Source organism: Mesocricetus auratus, unplaced genomic scaffold (assembly GCF_017639785.1).
Source record: "Mesocricetus auratus isolate SY011 unplaced genomic scaffold, BCM_Maur_2.0 Super-Scaffold_100006, whole genome shotgun sequence".
NCBI lineage: Eukaryota > Metazoa > Chordata > Mammalia > Rodentia > Cricetidae > Mesocricetus > Mesocricetus auratus.
Window position 1 is genome coordinate 43,770,921 of NW_024429190.1, and position 15,862 is coordinate 43,786,782.

The window sequence follows — 15,862 nt, forward strand, 5'->3', positions numbered from 1 at the left end:
GGAACACAAGCGGGCCAACCTGAGGAGGAAGGCAACTAGTGAGCTTCTTTCCTCTGAGCTTCCTGGGGAAAACAGTACCTGTGTCCATGTACCCTTGTAAAGAAGACACGAAGCTGAGAACACATGGCTCATGGCAGTGTTGGTGAGAGCTCCAGGCATGGCTCTTCATCAAGACCCTACTGTGAACTAAACACTATACAGCTGGCCCACATGCTCCACTGTGCAGAACCCGGTATGTGCCCTGCCCTCACGCAGCATCGGGTCTAAAGAGAAAGCCAGATATGAATAACTTCAAAAGCAATTGTAAATAATAGCCATGAAAAGGATGGTGTGGAGGAATCAACCTAGGAGGGTTGATGATTCTGAGACACCAGAGGAAGCCACCTTCCTGAGAAGTGATTCCCCACAACTGGAAGCGATTCTGTCGGCTCGAATCCTTGCAGGACACCAGCACAATCACCCACTCGTTAGTGTCTAGCAGTGTGCCCCGTGGACAGAGTGCACAGTGTTCACTGTTTATTAGAGTAATGGTGAATGTGAGTTAGTGAAATAGCCTCTGAAAGATGCCACAATCCAACGGAACCAGAAACTTAATGTATGCCTGTTGTAAGCCAAGCTCCCAAGTCATTTGTCAGCACATAATAGGGAATGTGAAAAGAAACAGTAATTTGGCTCTTCGGAAACTGTAGAATATCCATGCTTCATCATGTGGGAAGCCTAAACCCCTGCAGAAAAATCTGACAGCCAAACTGACTCATCTATTAATTAGGGATACCCAGACAGAGTAAGATGGGCTGAGTTCCATTTGCCAAATCTCCAGCCCTTAAAATTTAAAATTAACATTTTAGTTTGTGATCTAGAAATGAGAATAGCATGTTCTTACACAAACTTTCCTATTAGTTGCTTATGTAAGAAGGCGGGGAAGGGGGTTGCCAATGAGATGGTTCCTTGGGTAAGGGTGCTTACTACTAAGCCTGATGACCAGAGCATCTCTCTCTCTCTCTCTCTCTCTCTCTCTCTCTCTCTCTCTCTCTCTCTCTCTCTCTCTCTCTCTCTCTCTCTCCCTCCTGACTCCCTCCCTCCCTCCTACCATTCTAAGTCCATGTCTGAGATTTGCAAAAATTAACAAGAAAAATATACTAACTTATTTAAATAAATCTTAGCTGGTCCAACAGTCTTTATATGAAAATGACAACCCAAAGAATGAGTGTGTGTGTGTGTGTGTGTGTGTGTGTGTGTGCATGCACGCATGTGCTCACGTGTGTAGGAACACAAGCTCATGCATGTACACACAGAGATCAGAGGTCAACAGCATCATTATCACTAATATTATTTATTTTGTGTATGTATCTGTGTACACACATGCCACTTTGCACATTCGGAGGTCAGAGGGCAATTTGAGAAAGTAGGTTTTCTCCTGTCACCGTGTGGGTTCCAGGGATCAAACTCGGGGCTTCATGCTTGACAGAAAGCAACCTGCCTGCTGAGCCATCGCACCAGCCCTCCACCACGTTTTATGAGCCATCGCACCAGCCCTCCACCACGTTTTATGAGCCATCGCACCAGCCCTCCACCACGTTTTATGAGCCATCGCACCAGCCCTCCACCACGTTTTATGAGACATCGCACCAGCCCTCCACCACGTTTTATGAGACATCGCACCAGCCCTCCACCACGTTTTATGAGACATCGCACCAGCCCTCCACCACGTTTTATGAGCCATCGCACCAGCCCTCCACCACGTTTTATGAGACATCGCACCAGCCCTCCACCACTCGCACCAGCCCTCCACCACGTTTTATGAGACATCGCACCAGCCCTCCACCACGTTTTATGAGACATCGCACCAGCCCTCCACCACGTTTTATGAGACAGTGTCTCTCACTGAGTCTGGAGCTGGGCATTTTGGTTAGACAACAACCTCCTCAGGACCCATTTGTCTATCCCCCACCCCAGTGTTGGGGTTACAGATCTGTAAGCAGCTTTTTTTTGTGAGCGGTGAGGATCAGAACTTGGGTCCTCGTGGTTACACAGCAAACACTGTGCCCACTGAGCCATCTCCCCAGCCCAAGACCTGAGTGTGTTTTAGGGTGTGTTTGGTGAAGAGCAGAGTGATAGAGAGCATGGTAGGGCAAAAGTGTGCACGATAATGATGATTAATGGAACTTAGCAAGGTCTGCTTGCTCCAGTTCCACAACTGCCCTGAATCTATGTGGATAAGGATGCTGCTTGCTTATGCTTGGGAGTGAGAGAACCATCTCTCCCATGGGGCCTTAGGCTCTGTTTCTGAGGACAGTCAGGAAGGCATTTGTTTGACCTGCCTTGTAGGAGATGGGTCAAGGGAGCTCAGGATGGCTTCTGCTGTTTAGATACACAATTTTAGCCACACAATCATATCGGAAGACCACATTCCATCTTAACTCTGGGAGATACTGGCTTACTTTTCAATATGAAGGACCGACCTCTTGTCTATGCATACTTCTTATTGAAGCCGATACCTATTCATGATATCCACGGTGGCTATAACAAATATGAGCCAAAAGAAGCAGAGGAAACATTTGCTATCAAATTTAAATACTCAAGGCATTTCATTTGAGTTCTTTTTATTTCAGTATCCTTGAATTTTAAAAAAGTCTTATGTCAAAAGGAGGCAAGATTATAAATGCAAATAAACATTGGACAAATGCACAGGCCCTCTTAAGTAATTTACTAAATAGAAACTGTCCATCTGTGTAGGAAAAAACCATCCTGTACCTACAACATGACCCAGCAAGGTGATTTTCATCCTTGGTCACTCTTGCTTCCTCAAGATGAAGCCCACAGGTCCATGCTGAGCAGGATAATGATGGGTAGAAGAGGCAAGCACTCTCTTACTCTCCCATGGGCTCCATCAGCTTGACTTTCTTGGCTCACAACAGCTCTTGACACACTCTTGTTCCCTTGACCTCGGGGGTCAGATAGACACTCTCCAGTTGACTCTCATCAGCCAGCGTCTCATCGCCATTCACGTATCAATACTTCCTCAGCTGGACCCAAACTCTTCAAAGTCTTTGGTCCAGATTGTTCAAGGATAGCCTGAAAGGTTTTTTTAATGCAAAACAAGTATTACTCACCTAAATTGTTTCTTAAGTATTGTCTAAAATTAGAATTGGTAGAGAACATTTTTTAATCATTCATTTCAAGCACTATATCCTATAATATGAAACACCTTCCTTCTGTTGCTAACTAGGAGCTCCATCCACTACTGTGTTATACAATGATGCTCCTAGTGCATCCCTAAAAAGACAGCATTGGAGTGATGAGAAACTTGCAAGCATAGGACAGAGGAAACCTAGGGATTCCTCTTGCCTCTGCCACCAAGGACTTTTGGCCCCTTCTCAATGGAAACGTAAGAGATCTCTCTCTGTTAAGACAACACATGGCTGGTAGGACAGCGATGAAATGATTCTTCCACTCCATGTCTTTTTAGGATCTAGCAAAAGCTGGGCATCTTGTCCTCTGACTGTCGCTCTACCGTCAACTCTTCTAGACCCCATGTCACTTTACACTTGTCACTGGGATCGCAGTTTCTCTGATTTCCCCACTAATTGTCAAGGAGTGGAGTTCTTGACACAGAGTTCATATTTGAGGCAAGTAACCAAAGTGGAACGTGTTTAACTGTGAGCTTGAACAGTTATGGCATGAGGACCAGCGTGGGAGGAATCAGACATTAGGGCTCAGGAAGACATTTCTTGGCACATTCAATTAATCAGACCCAGGAATTTCTAGCTAGCAGCAGACCCTGACCACACTAAGTGCTGCCAGATTTTCTTCTTGAACACAAACGGATCCACGTCGCTAGGTTTCCACGTTGCATACCGGGCCTTAGGGCAGGATCTTTAATTACCTTTCCAGATCTGTTCTCCACTTCCTTCCACCTGCGTGGTGCATTGCGCGAAGGCTGCACATGCACAGGCCACCTCGGCTTAGCTTAGTCTGTCTATCCCTGCTTGGCCTTGGCCAACGGAGAACATTAGCACATCTGAGAAAAGGAAGGCTAGGGTTTGTTTTTTGTTATTCTCTCTCTCTCTCTCTCTCTCTCTCTCTCTCTCTCTCTCTCTCTCTCTCTCTGTCTGTCTGTCTGTCTCTCTCTCTGTCTTTGTCTCTCTCTCTCTGTCTCTGTCTCTCTGTCTCTCTCTCTCTCTCTCTCTCTCTGGAGTTTCCACATCTTGGCTTAATAGACCCTTCATTAAACTCTCCTTGACTTAATCAATTTGAATAAAACACCCGTTTCCTGCTAGAGCCTGGACCGATGACCTCTCAAGTACTATGAAGTCTTTGTGGCATGGCCAGCCACAATAAAGCACAATGGGAGGTGCCCAGAGACACTTTCTGTTACCATCTTTACATACTGTAGGTGGCCGTACGCCATTGTAGTCACTTAATACACATTTGATGAATGAACGAAAAGCATCTCGAAGACACTTCTGAGCACAGCTTTAGATTAGAATATATTAAATCAAGGCACATTCATCTAGAATACCAGATGCTAAACTTAAAGTTTTATTTCAATGACTCGGCGGATGGGCTCGCCTGAACAAATCTCACGCTCCCTTTTCTCGGGCTCTGACTGATTTACAGCTGGACTCCAAGACAAGGGATGCCAAGGGGTGAGCTGACATTTCAGGGACAGTTGAACAGATAGAGAGATTAGTCAAATAGACTGAGAGATTAGTTTTCTAATCCTTCCTAAATCTTGGAGAAAATGGGCACTTCAGCTTGTGTCACCTGATTCCAGTGGGTGGCTCCTCGAGTTTATCACTTCTGTGTCTGCCACCCAGACAGCGATGCTGATGAGGGTCAAGCAGGGGTCCCTGAAGCCATTCATGTTTATAACGCAGAGTCCAATTGTCAATAAGGTTGAGCATCACTCACCTGTGTATTGATCTGGCTGGTGCCCTGCAGAGGCGACTTCAAGTTCTGGTATTGGGGGAAGCAGCTCCATGACCTGTGCTGACGGCAGCCCTCGAGTGGACTCTACAGTTCAAGACAGAGAGCTGTGTCAGTCAATAGCAAGACAAAGAGAGCTTGTAAGGCGGATGTGTTGGAAGAGAACCCTGCCCTCCATTTAAAAAGGATTTGGGCAGTTTCTATGGCTCATTCAATTTCCTTTGGATGGTTCTAATACTTTAAACACACTTCACTCAACTCTGTGTGTGTGTGTGTGTGTGTGTGCCTCCATTTCTCCCTCCAGCTTCTCAAACCCTGTTTCCTGAGAATACAATCAGAAGCAGTGCAAAATCGCCATTAAAATTAGCATTTACCCCACATTTAGTCTTCTAAAGGGTAAAACGGCAAAACGTCCCCAACCAAGAGTCAGATGAGACATGAAACAGTCTCTACCTGGGCCAGGAGCCACCATCTCCTGTGTCTCCTCACAGAACCCTTGCCCTTGAGCCCCGAGCATCTTTTGATTTTATTTCATGGACGGTAAATACCAGCCACATGAAGTGTACTACTTTTGTCAGTCCAGCCTCACACCAAAGTTCCTCAAAACCGTGATTAGCTTTTATTACTGGAGGAATATGAAGTGATTTACAGATGTAGTCAGCATCCCAGACTGTCTGGTTTTGAGCTGATGGAAAGGGAGATTGATTATCTTGAGTGGGTCATGTCCTGATTTCATAGTAAAGCTCTCCAAAGAGAGACCAGGTCTTCTCAGATCAAGATCCCAACATCAGAGACATTCTAGCTGGGTTAAAGAAGCAAACAGCCATGTGGGACTGCAGGTGACAGGAAGGGGCTGTGACAGGCCTTGGTACACATCCAGTGAGAAGCCAAGGGTCTCTGTACACCGAAGCAAGGAGGTGAATTCTGCCAGGGGTGACCTTGGAAGCAGGGCCTCTGGATGAGCCTGCAGCGTGGCTGGCCTCTAGATTTCAGTTCTGGGAGTCTCTGAGCTAAGCCATGCTCAGCTAAGGAATACTCAACTCTCAACATGCAGAAGCAGGGATAACACATATACATTATGTTAAGCTGTTAAGTTTGCGGTGATTGGTTACACAGCAGAAACTAATATATTGACCAACAGAGTCTCTGCCTAAATGTCACCAGAGGCAATGATGACATTCCCAGCACCTACATGCCTGTTATTTCACTTCTGGGGACCCTATGCCCTCATATATTCATACATGTAAGCAAAACACCAATGCACATAAAAAATAAAAATAAAATAAATCATTTAAAAGAAAAACACAGGTTCTTGGGTTCTGTCCCAGATCTATTGGATTTGACTGTCCATTCCTAGACACCTAGGAGCTGGAATTTTCTAGACTTCCTATGAAGCCTTTTGGAATAAATTTTCTGTGCAAATAATTGCATAGACAGCCCTTGACAAGACGTCTCAGGCCTTCTGTAATTTGAGATCTGAAGACTGTTCTTCTTAAAGGTCATATCAAAGAAGCCTATTCATAAAGTGAAATAATTATCATGGAGAATTAATAAAACCCTTCTGGCTGGAGAGCCAACTGCTCGTCGTTGTCTGCTTATGGATTTAGTGTGTGGATGTTTTATAGCGCGGTATAACCATACTGTAGTATGGAAAGCTATTACTGTCAAAATGATGGCTGGTATGGAATATTCCCTAGTGGTACATTATCTTTGGTTTCCCCTAGTATCCAAAGTCATGCAATTCATATGCTAATAGCAAAACTTCTATAAATCGACTTTAAAAAAACATCCAAAGTCAGATAGATGATGTGTCATTTTAATACCTTCTTCAGAATAGCTAAGACAGGTGAGATTTTTCCTCTCATACTACACTGCAAAATAGGACTTCTTTCAAATACTATTAATTCACCAACGCTAGTTAAGGCACCACAAACTGTCAGAAATATTTTAAGACATCATAAATGTCTTTTCAGGAATTTGTCAATTCTCTCACCCAAACACTTGATGTTTTTTCAGGAACCTCCACAGGGCTTTATAATTTTAAAAGCACCACAGTGTGAATTTCAACCTGACTGAGTCTCACAAAGAGAATGAATTGCCACGGTAGAAAAAAGGCCTTATCACACTGCCCTGTCGATGTCCAGGCTGCCCTGCAATGCAATGCTTCTCCCCCACCCCCAAACAAAAAGATTTCTATCCCTTTTCAAAGGTCTTTTACATCTGAGACATCTGGGATCTAACCGCATTTCATCCTTCCAGTGTAATTTTGTATTCCCTCCGTGTAACCTGAAAGGTGTTTTCGCATGGCTTTGTCCCTGGTGGGTTTCCTGTCCGACACCAGGTCCGCCATCCAGAGGAGAACAGATCCAGGCCTTCTCTTGGTTGGGAAGCCTGCTCTTGCCATCAATTTTTTATGTGCTTGCCTCCAAACTACTTATTCAGTTATATTTTACTTTTTGTGTACGTGAAAGGAGTGTGTGGGTGGGTACTTGTGTGTGTGCAGGCATGTGGATGTGTGTGCACAAATGAACATGTGTGTATGCGTGTAGCAGTCAGACATGTCAGTCCTCTTCAGGCCCTGTCCATGTTGTGCTGCTGCTCTGTTTTGAAGCAGCCTGGTGCTCACCCAAGTAGGCCAGGCTGCCTGGCCAGTGAGCCCCAGGGATCTGCCTGTCTCTGTCGCCACAGACAGCCTTTTTCTACAGGTCCTGGCTATCCTTGAATTCAGGTCCTCCTTCTTGCAAACATTTTGATAACTTAATTACTTAATTTTTGTGATTATTTTTATTTGTCTTGGAAAGTGTCAGTTAAGCCCAGATCACAAGACAAAGTTAGGGTTGGAATGGGGATGTACATGGTGGGTAGCAAGGGAAGCCAGAGGGGAATGATGGAGGACATGCTCAAAGCATATGTTCTGCAATCTGTTCTTCTAGAGCTGGTATGAATAGCTGTCACATAGAGGCAGTTGATGAATGCCTGTAATAAATCATTCTATTCCAGCTGTGGACTCTTCACACTTATGCATTTCTTCGTACAAAGAAAGGCATCCCTTGCATTTTGATCTAGCCTATAACCAAGCAGATAGCTATAAACCTTCTCTGCTTTATGGACCCAACCTGCATTTTAAGAGTCATCAATATTATGGGTAAAGCAAGTAAAAATTTAAACTTTCATGTTATCTTGCTTAGTTGCAGAACATCTGGCACCAGCCATTTATCTTCTCTTCTGCAGGAAATTGAAACCTTCACAGTCTCTATTATCCTGGCCATAAACATGCTGGGAATTATAACTTTATATTGCCATTAGTTTTATTTGGGGTACTATGAATCGGGCCATTCCCCCGACAACCTCTTTCACAGTAAAAGTCCATTTTCTCTTCTCTGTGTTATCTTAGAGCCCACCCACACTAACTGCAGGCGAGAAAATGCTCTCAACCAAAGCTGAAATGCCTCTTGCGGGGACTCACATTGTCACACAAGCCGCTACAGCTTTCTAGAGGGAACATGTTTCATCTCCATTGCCAGGGTTAAATGTGTAAAGCAAGAAGAGTTTTGATATGAACCAGCCTGATTCCCCAGGTCGTCATTCCCGTTGGCTACTATGCCACAGAATACCCTGTTTGGAAAGAACTGATTAAATCCTGACTCTGGTAGGCACTACCTATAAACCAGTAACTTCAATCAATTGCTCACCATAAAATTCCATTGTCTTAGCTTCATGTGTGACTAGTGGCTTTAGCCAGTAAACCAGTTACTTAATCTCTTTTGGGTTCCGTTTTCTCATTAGAAGAAGAGCGAAACGCATATGAAATTCAGTAAATTGATTTGTGTGAAATTACAGCACAATAGCAGCACAGTCCTTGATATGACAGGGCAGCCTTTTCCAAAGGCAGCCTGGAGGAGATTCTCTCTAACTGTGTTGGGGGCCCGTGGAGGAGGAACTGCGCCTGGAATACCAATGTTTGCAGTGATGGTTGGCAGGTGGTCAGTGTTCAGTTAAACTTTGTTAGAGAATTAAAGGAGACGAGTGTAGAGTTTTGACAGTTTCACCATTTGAGGCATATGGAGTGGCTCCCCTTCAGGCAGCTGGAGTAAGTAGAAGCAATGATGAGTGGAAGCAATGATACCGAAACCTGGTGTGGCTATTACATAATGGCTGCCCAGAAAGCAGGGGGTCATCTCACAGGTCCTCTCAAGAACACAGAAGGCAGCGGCTGGAGAGATGGCTCAGCAATTAAGAGCTGTTGCTACTCTTGAAGATGACCCAGGTTAGGTTCCCAGAACTTACATTAGATAGCACATGACCACTTGTAACTCCAGCTTCAGGGGATCTGACGCCCCCTCCTGGCCTCCATAGGCACTGCATGAACATGGTGCACGTACAGAAAAGTAGGCGTGCACACATAATAAAAATACATTTTAAAACTTTTTAAAAAGAACTCAGAAATCCAAAGAGATGGCAACTCCTCTTCCAGATGCTTGTCCTTGGGTGCGTGATCCAGGGAAGGACACAAAGCTGCCATCTGGCCAAATGGCACACCCAACAGCAGAGATACCAGGAAGTACTTTCTTGTCACCGCATTCCCAGGCTATGACTTTGGGCTGTATTGCTTGACTTCTTGGCCTCCTAAACTCTTATTTATCTTCTAATATCAGATTTTTTAATTTTCCTAAGGCTTCTACAGGCAGCTTACTGATTCCCCAATTAATTAGTCTTTTTCAGTCAGTCAAAGTGGCTTTGCAGTACTTACATCCAATTCTTTATGTCCTAGGCCACTTCCTAGGACCTTGGTCTTGGCTTCCCTTTCTAGTCAACCCATCAATCAATGTTTCTAGAGGACTTTGTGGTTGATGATGCTGTTGGTTTTTTTGTATTGCTTGAGGTTGAATCTAGGATCCTTCTCATGCTAGGCAAAAGCTGTAGTCCTTACAGACATATTTTAAGGCCACCATGGTGCCTTAAATGAGAATATCTCCCATTGAACATGTGCAAGCATCTGGTCCCTAGCTGATGGTACTCTTCGGGGAATGCTTGGGCAGTAAGGCCGTGTTGGATGATGTGCATTCTCAGAGGCCGGCTTGGAGAATTTAAACCCTCGCACCATTTCCAGTTTGCTCTTTCTGCTTCATGCTTCGGGTTTGAAGATGTGAGCGCTCAGCTTCCTGCTTCTGTTGCTGAGCCTTCCACTTGCTACTGCTCCTCCCTGTCATGATGGACTCTCATCCCTCTGGAACTATAAACAGAAGTAAATCCTTCCTTTTGTAAGTTGTTTCTGATCCTGTTTCTCACAGCAACAAAAAGCAGCTAATATTTCTCAGGATGCCTTCCTCGAGTGTTGGAAGGATAGCTTGGAAGTTAGCAGTGCTCACTGCACTTCCAAAGGCCCTGGATTTGGGTCCCAGAACCCATATCAGGCAGCTTACAACCACCTGTAACTCGAGCTCTTGGCAATCCAACACCCTTGTCTGAACTCTGTGGGCAATCGTGCATGCACGTGCACACGCACACACAAATAAAAACTCTTTTAAAATGCCTTTCTTAAAATGGTCATTGTTTCTCATTGTTCTTTGATATCCTTAGCAATTCTACAGCATTTGCTGTCCATGTTTTCAGTGAAGAGACTTATGTTCCTTCTGATCATTCTTACTCTGTGTTCATTCATTTTTCCCATCCTTAAGGTTCATTTCTTTCTAATTTTTAAATTTATTTCTGGTATTTTCAAGACAGGGTCTCACTATGTATCTCAGGTTGTACTGGAACTCATTATACAGATGAAATCTGGCCTCGAGCTCACAGAGATCAGCCTGTCTCTTCCTCCCAAGTGCTAGGATTAAAGGTGTGTGCCATTACACCTGGCAAGATTGATTTCATGCTCACGTCCCCTTCTCTATACCCATTTCTTCCTAGGGCTGGGCTGTTCCATAAACTTTCATCGTGAATGAATAGCACCCCAAAAGCTATGCTAAGGTGAAGGATACAAGGATAGGCAAAGCAAAGCCATCACCCATGTGACAATAATAACTGAATGAATAAGATGTTAATGAAATTAATACCAGGACAGACATGAGCCATCATGCTTCCCAGGCAAACAGGGAACTGTCAGAGGCAGGTTTCTTCCATGTGCCTCTAATAGGTGTCAGGTTCTGTGCAGATAGGATCCTCGTGAGTCCCCTTTGTTCCTTTTTTAGAGGATGGATGATTTGGGGATGGATGAGCCTCTCCACACCTCAGTGAATGTGCACTTGTGTGGCTAGCGCTGACAACAGACTCTGTTGACTGTGACACACAGGCTTCGCTTTTTGGAATTCCTTTTCTTTTCTTCATGTCACTGCATTTCCAGAGAGGCTCACGTGGGCACGTTTCCCCTTACCTCGTGCGGCTGCTTATAATCCATCACCACAAAGAGCAGCCTTAAAGGCAGCGCTCAGGGGAGACATGATTTTCTTTCCACTTCTCTCTCAGAAAGAGCAGCTTAGAAAGAGGAATGGGGAGCGCTTGAATTAAAGAGTATAAAAAGAATGACCTACTGCTTTTCCTTTTGAAGGTGCTAAACCTCAAAAGGATTCTCGGTCTTTAAAAAAAAAAGGGTCATCACCCTGGGTCTGCCCTGAACATTACTACTGTATGCTTGTTAATAAAGCCGGAGGGTTTTTAGTGAGAGCCATTACAGAGAAGGCAGACCTGAGGCTGCTTCATTTTGGGTGCAGGAAAACCACAGGCTCATAAATATAACTTGTGAGGTTCATCTTGTGGCTAGCCAGGCCTTAAAATTTGTGACTCCCGCAGTTATCTAAGGTGACAGGGGAACAATTGACTTGTTCTCAGACAAGAGTGCTGTGCTGGGAAATATGGCTAGGAAACAGAAATGGCCAGACTTCCTCAGACAGTCAGAACTCGGCAGAGCTGGGTTGGATCATTCCGGGAGTGCGGGCAGGTATACTAGACAAGAGAGACGAACAGAAGAATCTTCATTGTCTCCCTTTACAAAAACTATTTTTCTCCTTAAAACAACTCCAGGGATTTTTTATATCATTAATTAAACAAAATTTTGTGAGCCACACAAGATTTCCATAAACTTGACTCCTAGACAGCTGTTGATGAGTGTCTTCTAACTAGTATTTACAACTAACCACAGCCTAATAATTTGCTGATTCCAACTTGGAAGTATAGAGTATTTAGCACCCAGGCTAATTTGTTCCCAGATTGAGGGTCTGTGTGACTGCCTGTTTTGGTGGCTAACAAAAGCCTTGGGCACACGGTCCCCAGTTAAATGTTGGAAGTGTCCATAGGTGACCGCTGCTGCCCTGCAGTTGAAGGCGGGGAGTTGTCCAGCTTCCTCTCATGTAGAGTTTACACACCAGATCTGAAGCTTCCTTTGTGTAAGCTTCTCACCAAATGCAAAGGGACTGCTTACCCACTGGAGACAAAGAATATGAGTAACATCACCCAATTCTGTGGTTTTTCAAGGAGTCAAAAGTATTCTTTCTTGCCAGGCATATGAGCATAATCCTACCACATGCAGGGCTGAGACAGGAGGCCAGCCTGGGCTATACATAGTAAGACCTTGTCTGACAGAGAAAGAGGGAAAAAAGCCAGGAACTGTTGCACAGACTGGAGGAGATTAAAATGAAATACAAGCCAGGCCTTGTGACACAGGCCTATAATACTGAGGTGAGAGGGTCACAAGTTTGAACCCTGCCTCAGCTATTTAGTGCAATCCTGCCTCAAAATTAAAAAGGGGGGGGCTGCTGAGGGAACATAGTTCAGTGGTGTAGCGTGCTTGCCTAGCTTGGCCAAGGTTGGGTTTCCAGTTCTTAAAAAATCCTTTCTCTTTGGTGAAGGAAAAGGACCTTTCCCCTGTCCATGTCATCGCCTTTCTTTTTAATGTGGTTTGACAGCAGGGATTCTAAAGGAGGCCTCACAATTAGAACGAGATGAAGTTGGTACCAGCGCGTGTCTGTGCTCACAGCCCCCTTAGCTGCTCTAATTAGGATGCCTAATTCCCTCCCTGCTTCTTGGCAGAGGACAGGGGGCTTTTTAATTGAGGCTATTAGAAGTTCTCTTTGCACAATGACGCCCCGTGAAGAGAAGGCCCCAGCATAAGCTCTGCCCACTCTGCAATTACATCTTGCAATTCTGAGAAATAATGGTATCTTGTCTCATTTAAAAATAAATCCCAAGCTCATTCCCCATGGCGTACTCTCCCTTGCCTACTCACACGAGCGTCTTCTTGCCAATTAGGCAAACTTTCCATTATTTAAGGAGGTAGCTTTTATCATAACTGTCCCCTGATAATGAGACGTTCTAAGCTGGATTTCATTTGCCCACGTTGCTTTATTCTGAACTCATGGGGACTCAAAATGAACTCGGATCTCGAGTTTGCACTGTACCGGAGAGGGTGTGGTTTGGGAATTCCCAGTCCTGTGCTGTCAAGTGCTGCAGAACTCACCTGGAATAACCCTCGAGTTCAAAGCGCTCAGCTCCTTGGAGTCACTTCCTCTTAAGAGAACGGATGTAGATTTGTATTTATGACCTATTCCAAGAAAAGAAATTAAATATTTAGATGGCAGAGAGCACAGCTTCCGTGGTCTAGGCCTCTAATTGCAGCACTTGGGGGGCTGAGGCAGGAGCATCCTGAGTTTGAAGGCAGGCTGGACTACATAGTGGTCCCCCGTGCCACTCCCTTCCAAAATCACTTTCTCATGGCATTCCCTGTGCTCGTTGAAGGATTATCACAGAGATAGGATTATCACAAGGAGGTCGGTCTGCAGCACCAAAGGGGTGCAGGGCAACAGGCATCAAGGGCTTTTATCCTTGTCTTCTTTCATGTGGGCATGTGGGCACACACCTTTGACCCGGGCACCCTGAAGGCAGAAGCAGATACATCTCAGTGAGTTCAAGGTCAGCTTTGTCTACACTGTGAATTCTAGGCCTGCCAGAGCTACACAGTGAGCCTCTGTCTCAAAACAAACGAACAAACAAAAAGCCACATAACAATAACAAAAAACCGATAGTTTCTCCACCACCATAAATCCTGTCATGTCTATCTGCTAATGAAAAGCACCAGCCTGTATTTGCAAAATACTATACATACATAAATATATATATATCATATGGATATGATATACAGAATATTTGGGAAGCATTGCAGACCAATTATATCTAGTGGCATGAGCACTATGATATTTTTCCATTGCTTTTTATGCTTAAGCATGCAAGGGAAACCTTTGAAAGTCATCATGTTTGTCATCTGGCTAAACGTTTGAAAGAATTTAATGTGCTTCCTACTGTGACCCATGTCCTTCTAGGCATTTTCCTGCCTGGTCTCTTACTTTCTCAACCTGCATTCATATATGGAAAGTAGTTCAAGAAACATAGAAGTATGAATTATTTTCAGCTACCACATATTTGCCTAAACTAACAAAGATTTCAATGCCTAGAAGATATCAAGGCTTTACTCTGGCATTTTATTAATTGTGTAGATTTGGACAAAGCTGCTAACTTTTCTGAGTTTGGGAGTTTTCCCCTTTTCATGCAAAACACAAAACAACAACAACAACAACCAAAAAAAACCCAATTGTACCGTTTACATTCTTTTCTGGTTCATTCGGTGGCCGTGACAAATACTAAGATAAAAACGGGAAAGGCCTTATTTGTCTTTTACTTCCGGGTCATGGTTCAGCATTGAGGGGAGTCAAGCTTGCTTACTGTTCTGCATCCTGCCACCTCCCACCAGGGAACTCACTTCTCGGCCAGGAAGTGCAGCAGGAACCATGGGGGCTGCCGCCTGCTAGCTGGCACACAGACTAACTTGTACTCAGCTGCTTTTCTTATGCAGTTCACAACCACCTGCTTAGGGAGGGGGCTGTCCACGGTGGGCCTCCTCCTGCATCAACTACGACATGACAGCCCCACCACCCGACAGACACACCCAAAGGCCAATCTGACCAGGGCAACCCCTGCCTTGAGACTCCCTTCTGGGGTTATTCTAGGCTGTGTAAAAGTTGACAGCTAAGGCCATCCAGGACACACACTTTGATCATCTAAGGAAAGTAGTCATTATACAAGTACACAACTTGGATATGTCATTAACCATGACACTTCAGGCCTTTATTACTAAGGTGTCAGAGATAAGACTTGGTCTGAAACTACTCTAAAAAAAAATCCCCAGAACAAAGTCTTAACCTGGAGAATCAATGGCACCCTTGCTTGTCTGCCACCGATCATTACTTATTCTCTTGCTGTGGTGACTAACAACCTTGCCTGTCAAAGAACAGAAGAGCCTAAAAAGTGAACGTGCCTGGCCATAGTACAATCCTTCAACCAAAAAAGAGAAAAGACAAATCTGGGTGGGGGGCACATCCTTTTAATCCCAACACTCAGGAGGCAGAGGCAGGTGAATCTCTGTGAGTATGAGGCCAGCCTGCTCTACAAAGTGAATTTCAAGACAGCCAGGGCTATTACAGAGAGAAACCCATCTTAAAAAACCAGAGAGGAGGCGGGAGGGGAGAATTAACTGTGCCCTGACACTATTCAACTCCTTGGGTGATCTCTTTATTCCAGTCTTTACCCCAGCCCCATGTGGCAGAGGCAGGTACACCATAGGACAGTCGAAGAAAGCTATGCTTGGTCATAGGAACTCACTCAAGGCTGTAGGTGGCAACATGGGGATCTGACTTGAGTCAATGTGTCTTCAGAGCCTGTTACCAAGGTGATGCTTTTCATACTGTCTTTAAGAGATCAAGTGCTTACAGAACAACTGTCCACCAAGTCTGATACACAGTCGGTATATGCCCACGTACATTAACAGTCCATTCTGATAGGAGAATGCCAGGTCATAGCATTAAACCTGTTTAACACTGCTCTGACCATCCTGACTTAAAAGACTCCTCTTGGTTCTGTCCCTCCCAAACTCTACCGACACCCCCTATAC

General features: G+C 44.7%; 1 protein-coding gene across 1 annotated transcript in view; it reads right to left on the reverse strand.

Moving 5' to 3' along the window:
* Nucleotides 1-2,586: 2,586 nt before the first annotated feature.
* Tmem156 (transmembrane protein 156) overlaps nt 2,587-15,862 on the reverse strand; it is a 35,835-nt gene continuing 22,559 nt past the window's right edge. The window contains exons 5-7 of the mRNA XM_021229703.2: nt 13,379-13,462; nt 4,915-5,016; nt 2,587-3,075 (exon numbers count right to left, since the gene is read on the reverse strand). Coding sequence (XP_021085362.1) covers nt 3,065-3,075; nt 4,915-5,016; nt 13,379-13,462 — 197 coding nt within the window. The 3' untranslated portion in view covers nt 2,587-3,064. The remainder of the gene's footprint in view (nt 3,076-4,914; nt 5,017-13,378; nt 13,463-15,862) is intronic.